This window comes from Pyxicephalus adspersus, chromosome Z (assembly GCF_032062135.1).
Source record: "Pyxicephalus adspersus chromosome Z, UCB_Pads_2.0, whole genome shotgun sequence".
NCBI lineage: Eukaryota > Metazoa > Chordata > Amphibia > Anura > Pyxicephalidae > Pyxicephalus > Pyxicephalus adspersus.
The window spans coordinates 16,435,347-16,447,086 of NC_092871.1; the positions used below are offsets into that span (position 1 = coordinate 16,435,347).

Sequence of the window (11,740 nt, forward strand, 5' to 3'; positions counted from 1 at the left end):
CCTCCCAGGATGCCTGTCTTAGGGGGTGCTGCTGCACCCCTTTTTTTACCTTATATATAAAGGTGTTTTATGTAAAGTGAAAATTCTGAGTATAGGTACGCTTTAAGTAACTAAAAAAGAAAAAGGTGCACCAGTGGAGCTACAGTGTAGCTTGCAGGCCATTAAAAATAATTTTAGTGTTAAGAAAGCCTGGAAGCATATAAATAATGGGTGCTATTTTTGCTAATCTGGGAAAAGAGGCTCTGTATGTAGTCTATTTTAACAAAAATTGTTCAACAAAAATTCTATGGATGCATTTTACTTGTAGGTGTCCAAAAAGCCTGAGATCACTACTGAGCACTAGTATTTTGGATGTGTCATTAGAGCTGTCACTCAAGCTACACTTTCTAGCAGTGTTTCTCAACCAGGGTTTCTCCAGAGGTTGTTAGGGGTTTCTTGAGCAATTTGTGATTTTCAGGTCAATTTAACTGATACAGATAATCATTTTGGTTATCTCTAAGGGTGACATTCCTCCCAGTGGTGAGCAATGTCGGGGGCATTCTTCCTTCTGACCACCACAATAATGTACTGTGAGCTGTGAATATAGTAATTATATGAGGGGTTCCTTGAAATCAAGAAACACTGCTCCATAGTTTTCCCTTTTGCTACTCGCCCATCAGCTACATGAAAGTTTTTTGTAGTGGAGAAATAATATGCCACCAGAAAAGGAAACTTGCTGTACTAGGAAAGTGGCTATAAAAACAAAACTGATTGGCAAAATATCACAAACTGTAATTGTGTGGGTAATCCCCCCCAAAAATATATTTTCATATCTCTAGATCTCATATTTGTATTTTCTTGGCTCTCCTAAAACATCCACTATTAGGGATCAAAAGGTTAATTTGGTTTTGTATAGACAGGTTGGACAACAACAATTTATAAAGTTTCCTTTGTTGTGCAAGTGGTAATTTTGTTAATCCAGGTTTATAGACACTGCCTTGTGCAAAAAGACTTTTAGGAGTGGGGCTCTGTCCCACAGACAGGAAAGTGAATTCAGGATCAGTGGGATACATAGAAGATGCTTTTTAGGCTAGTATAGGTAATAGTAAGAGTACAAGTGATTGTTCTTCAGTCTCCTATACCTATTACATAGATAGGACTGGTAAGATGAACAATCACTCAATTGATCTGTATTGGTTTGGTTGTCAGATTCAAAAACAGCATAAATGGCTCGTTGGGGATGGGGTGAACCACAGTACCATGCTCAGGATTCTCCAGCAAATGGAAGATCCAAACTTGATTTGTTAGATCAATATTTACCAAGACAAGCCATTTCCAATCCTAAACCAGAAGATTGCATGCCTCTGATTGGTCTGCTGTTGAATTCGCTTCCCGATCAATGCAAAATTTTTTTTTGGATTGGTGATTGGAAGCGAACATTGGGCTATCTTTACTGGATCTAACTTGGTAAAGATAAATAAGAACTTGGTTTAACGTAATGTTACCCTAGTAAAAATATGTATACTAGGAGTTAGAGAAGAATCATTGATTATCTCTTGCAAAACCTTCTCTGTATTAGCATCTTTATTAGAATGATTTTATCTGTCAAACCTGTTGATGCTAGATACAAGGTTGGAGTAACAAGTTACTGGAGATTAGCTGTGCAAATTAAAAGGAGGAACATATGTCTGCATTGTCCTTAACAAAAAGTGCAATTTCACTGGTCATTATTGCTACTGAGGTTGAAACAGATTGACTACTATAGACAACATAATTACCTTAAAGTATATATAAAGCTGAAACCTCTGTTTGGGTTTGTACTTTGAAATTGCTCAACTTCCCTACTCTATCCAAAACTGAAAAAAGTTTGACCTATACATATACTTTACATATCACTAACAGTAATTAAAATGCCTAGTTATATATATATATATATATATATATATATATATATATATATATATATAAAAAAGATAACATTATATGTCCATAAGGCAACCCAGCCCTTTCCAATCTAGATATTGCTAATTTTTGCCAGATTACCCACGTTTTTCACAGTTCTTTAAATCCTGGTATATCACAATGTCAGTACACCAATCGGGTTCAAGCTTTTCTTGATTTTTTTAACTGGGTATATATGCCAAATTGGAGATGCATATCCCTCAAGAAGATCCCTCACCTACCTATGTAAGGAAATCTCCAAGATCTTGATATAATTGATCGCCAAAATTTCCGGTTTAAGGAAATAAATGGACTTTCTGACGTAAGTACAGATGCTGCATTTCAATGTTACAAACAAGATTTTTTTTTTTTAACCGACTATACAACTTAAACTTTCTTTAATTATAATAAAATGTGAGCAAATAATATATGAGCTGTGTAAAGATATTCTGCATTAAGTTAAGAAGTGTCTTCACAGAACCAGACCAGCTCAGTATTGTATAAATTTTCTTTTAGGTTACCAGTTCTGCTCATTTTTTTAAGCAGTCATCTGGGCCTAATGTCGAACAGTTGTCCAGCACAAATGTGGTCCCTGCAACCAGGGATGATTCAACTGTCGTGATCCACACTGGTTCTGAAAGCTTGTTTTCTGTCACCAACAACCTGTGGGTCAAAATATAATAAGATCTAATTACCAGTAATAAAATAAAATCACAAGCCACTAACTAGACTAAAACTTCACTGTATCTTTCTGGTAACTAGCTAATCTGAGATCCTAAAGATGGTGGTAGTAAGTCCTGGGTGACTACGGTGATGTAACCGTGGCCAATAGAAAATATTCAAGACCCCAGAGCAACCGAAGATAGCAGTGGCAGGATGAGGAAGGGGAATTGTAGCAATTGCATTGCTGGAGGAAGTAATACGTGTTCTGCATACTTGCATGTTACTGCAAGAGCTCCTGGGAACCCCAAAGCTATAGTTCCGCTTTAAAATTAACATGACCTCCTAACCAAACACTGTCAAATGAGGAAAAGTTAAACATATTTAAACCTTTGTATGCTTTTACCTAAAGATGGTGAGGGTAAAAAAAAAACACAGGAAAGTAATTATCAGTCAGGAAAATCACTGCACTGAATGGACAAAGTGATGGCCGGTTTGAACATTTGAGGAATAATCAAACTGGACATTGCTGACTTTTTTGATTTTAGAGGCTCTGATATTACTGTCCTATTCATGGCTGCAATACCAAGGCTGCTACTAACCTTGGACTACCTCTTCCATTGATATAAATGTGCACACTCAGAAGATCCAAGTGTGTAGTTTATCCATATGTTTTGGCCAATCTTTTAGTGCAAATTCCTTAAAAATAAAAGCTAGAGAGGTGGATAACTTGTTTTAAAGTTTCTGTACTCCTTGTTAAGAATATTTAAATATTTGAATGTCCACAGTCTAGGCACAGGTTCTCTTTAACTGCACTTATAGAAACTCAGATTTCTGGCCCCTCCAGACAGTGCTGCTGAATATACCAGAGCCGTGTAAATCTCACGCAGAAATGAACAGATCCAAATTTCCAAATTCTTATAACTGTAACACTGCCCTCAGTGTATTGTGCTGTGAACCTTTTATAACTATATATATATATATATATATATATATATATATATAAATAAATATTTTTTTTTTTTGTATATGATAAGTACATTATTTATAGTCATATTAGGAGACTGAATAAATCCATTAAACTCAAACCTACCATTTGGTTACATTTGGAGGAAGTTTTGCTGGATGATGTTTGCACCTACATCTCATTGAACAATTTTTGTCGACATAAAATGCATTAAACTTTCTGGTTGTCTGGTTGTCTGCTGTTGCATCCATATTGGCTTTCTCTAGCTTTGGATTTCCATCTTGAATGTCTTGATCCGTGACCTGCATATCAAGTTGGTCATTCTTTGGTGGAGATCCAGGAAGCTGCAATCCATGGTAGCCAGGAATTTTGTTTGCCTCTAGATGCAGTTGATTATTCGAGTAGGGTGACTTTACCTTTGTGTCTTCAATATGTTCCTGAATAAAGTGGTTGTCAATTTTATTCTTACTATGTACTGGGCAAAGTGTTTTGGGTGAATTGTGCAAACCTTGCTGTATTTCAACTGTCTGTGTACTAGTGGTATTTGTTGTCATTTCTTCTTGGTCCATTTTGGTGCCTTCATTTAAACTTTTTATAGGCACTTTATTATCTGGATCCTGAACTGAAACTTCAATGGGTAAATTGGGGATTTTGTTTGAATTTTCTTTGACTGGAGCAAGACTTGTCCCAATTCTTACTTTTCTTTCACCATATACAGAGAAGGTTTTTTGATCTTGTGTCTTTCCAGCTGAATAATTTTGGGATATTGAGGGAATGGGAAATCTTGGAGAAACTTTCAGGTTTTGTTGTGGTCGTTCTTGCACATTCTGTTTTAATGCAAAGCCTGGAGATCTTTTCTTTACTCTTTCTTTACCAATAAACTGCAGCAACTCATTTGGATTTTTTTGTTGTGTAATTCTTTGATTGTTGGGCTTTTTGCTTAGATTAGTATAATTAGATGAATAGGTATCTTTAGTTCCTCTGTTTCTGAGCTGTGCCAGATGGTTTGTTTTGGGCAAGCTTCCTTGGGATTTCTTTCCAGCATTTTCAAAAGAAGCTTCTTGAATTATTCCACACTTTCTATACTTTACATTTGCTACCTTCCGATTCCCCAATTCTTGTTTTGCTGGCATCTTTTCTTTTGTACCTTTAGCTTTCAAACCAAACTTTGAGTAAGCCATGTTATATGTTCCTTGTTGTTTGATCACAGATTGAACATTAGAATGCTGCTCAGAAGGTTTTTGTTGCAGGGTTTTCTTAACAGCATCTGCATAGGATACAGTTGCTGTTGCTAATGAAGATTTTGGTATCTGAGTATTCTTTTGGGCTGTGCAAGGTGGCTGAGGTTTGTGGAAAGTCTGATCTTCCTTTAGATATTGGCTAGTGTCTGTTTTTATTTTCTGGGTGACCAGGGTTCCCATAGGTGGTGCAAAGATTTTAGGTTTAGTGTCTTCTAGCTGTACTACTGGTGGATTTTTGGCTATAAATATCTGACCTCTGTCATTCTCGCTGCTTTTTCTACCCACTGAAGAAACAGGTATAGACTTTTGGGGTTGGTTTGCAGTAGACATGTTCACTACCAAAGTCACTTGTTTAGCATTATGTTTTTGGTTTTCTGGTAATGTTCCTGCACAGATGGCAGTATTGGCTGTAGGGTTTACTGCTTGACATGCTGTAGTTTTTTGAGGTTGGTTTGCAGTATACATGTGAGCACCTACTTGATTCTTATTTTGTTTTTGACCCCCTTGTAACCACTCAGAACCCATGGCAATATTAATAGTAGGGTTTACTGCTTGTCTTGGCAAAGTTTTTGTGAGTAGGTTGGCAGTGTGCATTTTGGTGACTACTTCTTTGGTGTTATTCTTTTGATCTTCTTGTATCCCACCTGACCCGATGGCAGTATCAGCTATACGATTTATATTCTGACTTGGTAAAGACTTTTGGAGTAGGTTTTCAGCATGTACGATATCAACTACCTCTTGGCTTTTTTGCTTTTGAATCTCTGGTAACCATCCTGGACTGAGGGTAGCATTGACTGTGGGGTTTATTACTTGATGTGTTATAGGCTTTTGGGGTTGGTTTGCAATATACATATTAGCAACTATTTCTTTCTTGTCTTGAATTTGACCCCCTAGTAACCACCCAGAACCTATGGCAGTATTACCTATAGGATTTACAGATTGACTTGGTATAGTCTTTTGGGGTAGATTATCAGTATGCATGTTAGTAACTTCTCCTTTGGTATTATGTTTTTGATTCTCTAGTAACCTTTCTGAACTGATGGCAGTATCTAATGTGGGGTTGATGGTTTGATTTGGTAAATGCTTTTGGGATAGTTTTTCAGCATGCATAATATCAACTACTTTTTTCTTGTCATGTTTTTGACCCCATAGTAACCATCCTAAACCCATGGCAGTATTAATTGTAGGGCTTACTGAATAGTGTGGTGTAGGCTTTTGTGGTTGGTATGCGGTATGTATGTTGGCAACCACTTCTTGCTTGTCTTGGCATGAACTCATGGCAGTATTTACTGTAAGGTTTACCCCTTGGCTTGGTTTGTGGGCTAGATCTGCAGTATGCATGTAAGAATCTACTTCATTGGTGATATGTTTTTGAATCGCTGGTAACCAACCTGAACCAATGGCAGTATTGACTGGAGGATTTACTTTTTGACTTGGTAAAGGCTTTGGAGTTGGGCTTTCAACATACTTGTTGGCAACCACTTCTTTTTTTTCTTGTTTTTGAAGCTCTGATAACAATCCTGAACCCACAGCAGCATTGTTGGCATGGTTTTCAGCTTTACTTGGTATAGGCATTTGGGGTCGGTTTTCAGTAGGCATGTTAGCAACCACTTTTTTTTCATTATGGTTTTCATTCTCAGGTAAACATCTGGAACCAATGGCAGTTATAAATGTAGGGACATTCTGAAATGTGTTGCTTTTCACTTTCAGTTCTGCATCCTTTGTTACATGCTTGTTAGGCATTTCCTGAGTAGTTAGAACCTGGTTTATGGGCCTTATGTCAGGAGTTTTGGATGTATTGCCATTGGTTGTGGTATTGCTTTTGTTAGCTACCTCCTTTTTTGGGTTAGCAGGGGCTAGCCGTGTATTTAACTGTGACTGGATGTTACCCATTTTTAAGGTTTTTCACTGACTAAAAAGGCACGATGGAAAACAGCATGATAAATATCTATAAAATAAGAGAAAAGAAACATTTGAGTTTATTATTCTTACAGGGTCGTAATTATTGTTGTAAAGTTTTGCTCCACTAAAAGGGGTGGGGGCGTTGCCTAAACTAAAGTTATATCTATACCCAAAACTTTTTTTTCATGGAGTGTGAAATGGTTTGCAACCATTTATTGCTGTCTTTGCCTGGGAGATTAACCCTCTCCATATGTCATGATAAGCGTTGTGATGTAAAAACTATCTGTATGGCCCTGGTCAGCACCAGTACTCACCAGATCCCATTCCCCTAATCTAACGCCGCAGTCTTCACCTTTAGCAAGCCCCCACTCAGCCTCGGGGGACCGGCTGCATCTCCCAGCACACTGTTGCCCCCAGGACTCAGTAGGCAAAGGACACCGTCTTGGGATGAGCTGGCAGCAGATCGTGAGCCTACAGATTAAGCAAGCAGTACAATAACTACAAGGCAAATCCAGAGTAAAAAAAAAAAGTCATACATGGGCCATTATTTCACCAAGCGAGGTACAGAGGGAGTAGGCACAAGCGGAGTCAAGGGTCATAGGCAGAGGTCAGTCCAGGCTGGGTTTAATCGATAGGTTATTATCAAGAACAGGCAATGGTCAGCAACAGTAATTATGATGAGAAACTCTCCAGCACTGATTAGCCCAGCTAAACGATACAACGGGCACTGGGGACTGTGAGCAGAAAGGCCACTAAGCCCCAGCAGCCAATGACAGTGCAGGATCGAGCCAGGAACCATTCTTCCTCCACAATCCCCCCCCCCCTCCCGTTTCAGCTGTGCACAGCCCCAGAGTGTGCAGGGGATGCTGATAAAATATCTCAGGCTGCACGGCTAAAGGGAAGCAGGGGCAGCTGCTATTTCTTAGTTCTCCTTGCTGCTGCAAATGACATTGCTGGACAGAATAAACAATGTTTGATACTGCAAAGGTGCACAGCACAGGATCGCGGGACAGATAAGCATCTCCTGACACTATAATTTTGAATTGTCACCAGAATGGGGGTAATCTTTCAATGGAGGCATTGGTGGTGACAACTAAGAGCACGATTTCTTCTTGTGTCCCTAGGGCAGGAAATGGAGGGAAGTGCGTTAAATGCATGCATGTTGTGTTTCTTGCTAATTGAATGGGCTGCCCAACTCATCACAACAGACCAAAAATTATGCATGCCTCATTTTCAGCCTTTCTGCACTAAAGATGTAAACAGGCTATTACTGTTAAAGTAACAATTTTTTATGGTATAGGTAACACTGAGAAATGTTATTGATGCAGCTTTATTAAAAAACAACAACTTTTGTCTGGTATTTCTTCTAAAAACAAACAATGCACTTCTTGCAGTTTGAACATACCCAGGGGTTCCTGTGCACACAGCCCCCTAGCTGTATATTTGCAGTGTGGGATCTAGGGCCTGAATTTTTAAGGGGGTAACAGCTTCAGGAGTTCAGATCCTCTTTAAGTATACTAAAGTATAGTAAATTCCTGGCATTATTAGGGTGCTTTGGATGTAATTATCCAATGAATTTTATATTTTCTATTTCTACTAAGCCCTGCAACAGACTGGTGTATTCAGATTGGCGGTAAGGTTGCGGTGCGGTTACCACTTCCTCATTTCAGCAAGTAGCATCTGCCTGTGGAAGCCCAGTAGAGAATAAATGGGAGAAATCCATTTGAGTTTAGAAAAAGTAAGCACTCCCTGCCATCCATTGTAATTTTGCCTCCACCCCCTGCTCAAACAATGGGCCTGATTTATTAAAGCTCTCCAAGGTTGGACAAGATGCACTTTCATCAGTGAAGCTGGGTGATCCAGCAAACCTGGAATGGATTTCTAAAGCTATTTGCTAGCAAATGTTTTAAATCCTGGTCCAGATCCATTTCAGGATTGCCATTGCTGGATCACCTAGCTTCACGTGTCAATAGGCTTTGGCCTTTTTTTTCAATGGCATCAGTTTAAGGTGTTTCTGAGGTCATTACCAATCATTGACAAGTGCCTCTGACCTGCTTTTGACTTTCTTCAAGCAGGTTTTGCATTTGCAAACCAAAACCCATCAACAAAGACCCCAGGTTAAATGCTATATACACTTGCCTGTTGACGTCTCAATGGCTGCAGTAGGCCTCGGTCTTGGCTGGATGACTCCCAACTGTAACTTTTCTCGACAAAATGACCGGCCTCATCGCTATGGAAATAGAAAACTATCACATGCTCAATTCACAAAGCAATACCACCTGGACAAAGATCTTTATTTATACCAAAAGTGACAGTTACACGGCTAATTCAAACATATGTGCGTGTCATTAGCAATCAATGACACCGCACAATGGGGGCTGATTTATTAAAGTTATAAAGACTATCATGGGAGAACCTGTGTGACTCAGCAAACCTGGAATAGATAAAATCTAACAATGGCCAAATGACAGCAAATAATTTTATGAAATCCATTCCAGGTTTGCAGATCACCCAGGTTCCCTAATGATAGTCTATATTTTCCAGTCTTGGAGAGCGTTATTAAACCAGGGACTGTGTTCCTACAGCATTTATATGTAAATGGGTCCTAATGGGCATTTTTTATATGTAGCAGACATGTGACTCCATAGCAAAAGTGACTGAAGTAAGGAAAATATTGCTGATGTTACCAACCAAAGTCTCTGCTGTTGTAAAGAAAAATTAGAACTAAGTTTAGTTTCTGTGGGCAGCAAAACCACTGAGGCCTGTTACTGATGAGTCTGCTTGACCTAGCTTTGGAGATATTACATAAATTGGCTGTAAAACAATACTTAAAGTGGAAATTATATTTTAAAAACATTTCACTTACCTTTACTTACACAGAGTCCTCAATTCCTTTGGTTCCGCACCATCTTGAATTCTTTCTTCATTCTTGCACGGAGGAACCAGTTGGCTCTGCCATCTTTGTCTTCTTCCTGCTTCTGCTTATGTCACCCAATCTCGTACTGTGCAGGCACAAGATCAGGTGATATTACCTTCTGAAAATGTAAAAAGTGTCAATAACATTGCCCATGCAAAAGTTCGGCACTTTTTTTTACATTGCAGGGGAATCCCCTTCTACACATGTGTGAGACTGGGCATGGGCAGAAGAAGCAGCCTGAAGCCTCCTAGGATATGTGATTTACAGTTAGGTCCATAAATATTTGGACAGAGACAATTTTTTTCTAATTTTGGTTCTGTACATTACCACAAATAATTGTAAATGAAACAACTCAGATGCAGTTGGAACTGCAGACTTTCAGGTTTAATTCAGTGGGTTGAACAAAAAGATTGCATAAAAATGTGAGGAACTAAAGCCTTTTTTTACACAATCACTTCATTTCAGGGGCTCAAAAGTAATTGGACAAATTAAAAAGCCAAAAATAAAATGTTTATTTCTAATATGGTTGAAAACCCTTTGCTGGCAATGACAGCCTGTAGTCCTGTACTCATGGACATCACCAGATGCTGGGTTTCCTCCTTTTTAATGCTCTGCCAGGCCTTTACTGCAGCGGCTTTTAGTTGCTGTTTGTTTGTGGGCCTTTCTGTCCGATGTCTAATCTTCAACAAGTGAAATGCATGCTCAATTGAGTTCAGATCAGGTGACTGACATGGCCATTCAAGAATATTCCACTTCTTTGCTTTAATAAACTCCTGGGTTGCTTTGGCTGTATATTTTGGGTCATTGTTCATCTGTTTTATGAAACGCCTCTTAATCAATGTGACTGCATTTAGCTGGATTTGAGCAGACACTATGTCTCTGAACACCTCAGAATTTATTCGGCTGCTTCTGTCCGGTGTCACATCATGGATAAAGACTAGTGTCCCAGTGCCATGGCAGCCATGCACGCCCAAGCCATCACACTGCCTCCGCCATGTTTTACAGATGATGTGCTATGCTTTGGATCATGAGCTGTTCCACGCCTTCTCCATACTTTTTTCTTGCCATCATTCTGGTAAAGGTTGATCTTGGTTTCATCTGTCCAAAGAATGTTTTTCCAGAACTCTGCTGGCTGAGTAAAGTCCAATCTAGCCTTTCTATTCTTGAGGCTTATGAGTGGCTTGCACCTTGCAGTGCACCCTCTGTATTTACTTTCATGCAGTCTTCTCTTTATGGTAGACTTGGATATCGATACGCCTACTTCCTGGAGAGTATTGTTCACTTGGTTGGCTGTTGTGAAGGGGTTTGTCTTTACCATGGAAATTATTCTGCCATCATCCAGCACTGTTGTCCTCCATGGACGTCCAGGTCTTTTGGCGTAGTTCACCAGTGCTTTGTTTCTATCCCAGATGGCTCTGGGTTATCCATTCAGTTTTTTACTGCCATAGCAGTAAAGATGTAAGGGGACTAAGGGACTAAAGAAAAAACCTTTGATCCATCCTTTTATGTAATGTTAGAAAAGGATTGATCAAAAATTTTATCTTTTTAGCTAGAAGGGGAGGACCCCTCTCCTTACATCTTTATTGTCATAGCGGTCAAAGCTGTCAAAGTGATAACAGGGATTCTCCCAGTATAAATTGCAGGATTGAGCTGTCACACCGACAGCCCAGTCCTCCTTTTTTTATGAATGGTGGCTGCAGATGTAGCTACAGACTTCATTCATAAATCAGTGGTATGTGTAGATTAAGTATTGTTTTCTAAACATATAAAATGTAAGTAACCTTTGCTTGCATTGCTTGATTTAGCTGTTAATATTTTTTTTCATTCATTTGTATATAAACATTTTCATTTTGTTTTTCTAGTGCTGCAATAAAAGTGAATGATTTGTACCAGCACCAATATTTTCAGTGCCCTAATAAAAAAACACAAATCACAGATAAATATCTGTAGCCTGTCAATCAGCAGCTGGCCACACCCGGTCCCACTTTCTTGATTGACAGCACTGTCTCTCTTACTGACCCCTCCCACTGTAAGCTGCAGTGTCTGGTAGGAGGAGCATGTGAGACAGGAATAAAGAAGAATTTGACTCAGTCAGGGTAAAGGAGAATCATTATTTTATGGGGATTGTGCATC

General features: G+C 39.0%; 1 protein-coding gene across 1 annotated transcript; it reads right to left on the reverse strand.

The window, feature by feature from the left end:
- Positions 1-2,414: 2,414 nt before the first annotated feature.
- Positions 2,415-9,305, reverse strand: GGN (gametogenetin). The gene is made up of 3 exons (XM_072430873.1): positions 8,830-9,305; positions 3,674-6,736; positions 2,415-2,583 (listed from the first exon to the last, which is right to left on the reverse strand). Exons 2-3 carry the CDS (start codon positions 6,679-6,681, stop codon positions 2,451-2,453), a joined length of 3,141 nt encoding a protein of 1,046 aa, XP_072286974.1. The 5' UTR covers positions 6,682-6,736; positions 8,830-9,305; the 3' UTR covers positions 2,415-2,450.
- Between the last annotated feature and the right edge of the window lie 2,435 nt (positions 9,306-11,740).

Coding starts and splice junctions, on each gene's coding strand:
- GGN (XM_072430873.1), bottom strand. CDS start 6,681: ATGGGTAACATCCAGTCACAGTTAAATACACGGCTAGCCCCTGCTAAC. Junction 2,584..3,673: donor CCTCCAAATGTAACCAAATG/GTAGGTTTGAGT, acceptor TTTGACCCACAG/GTTGTTGGTGACAGAAAACA.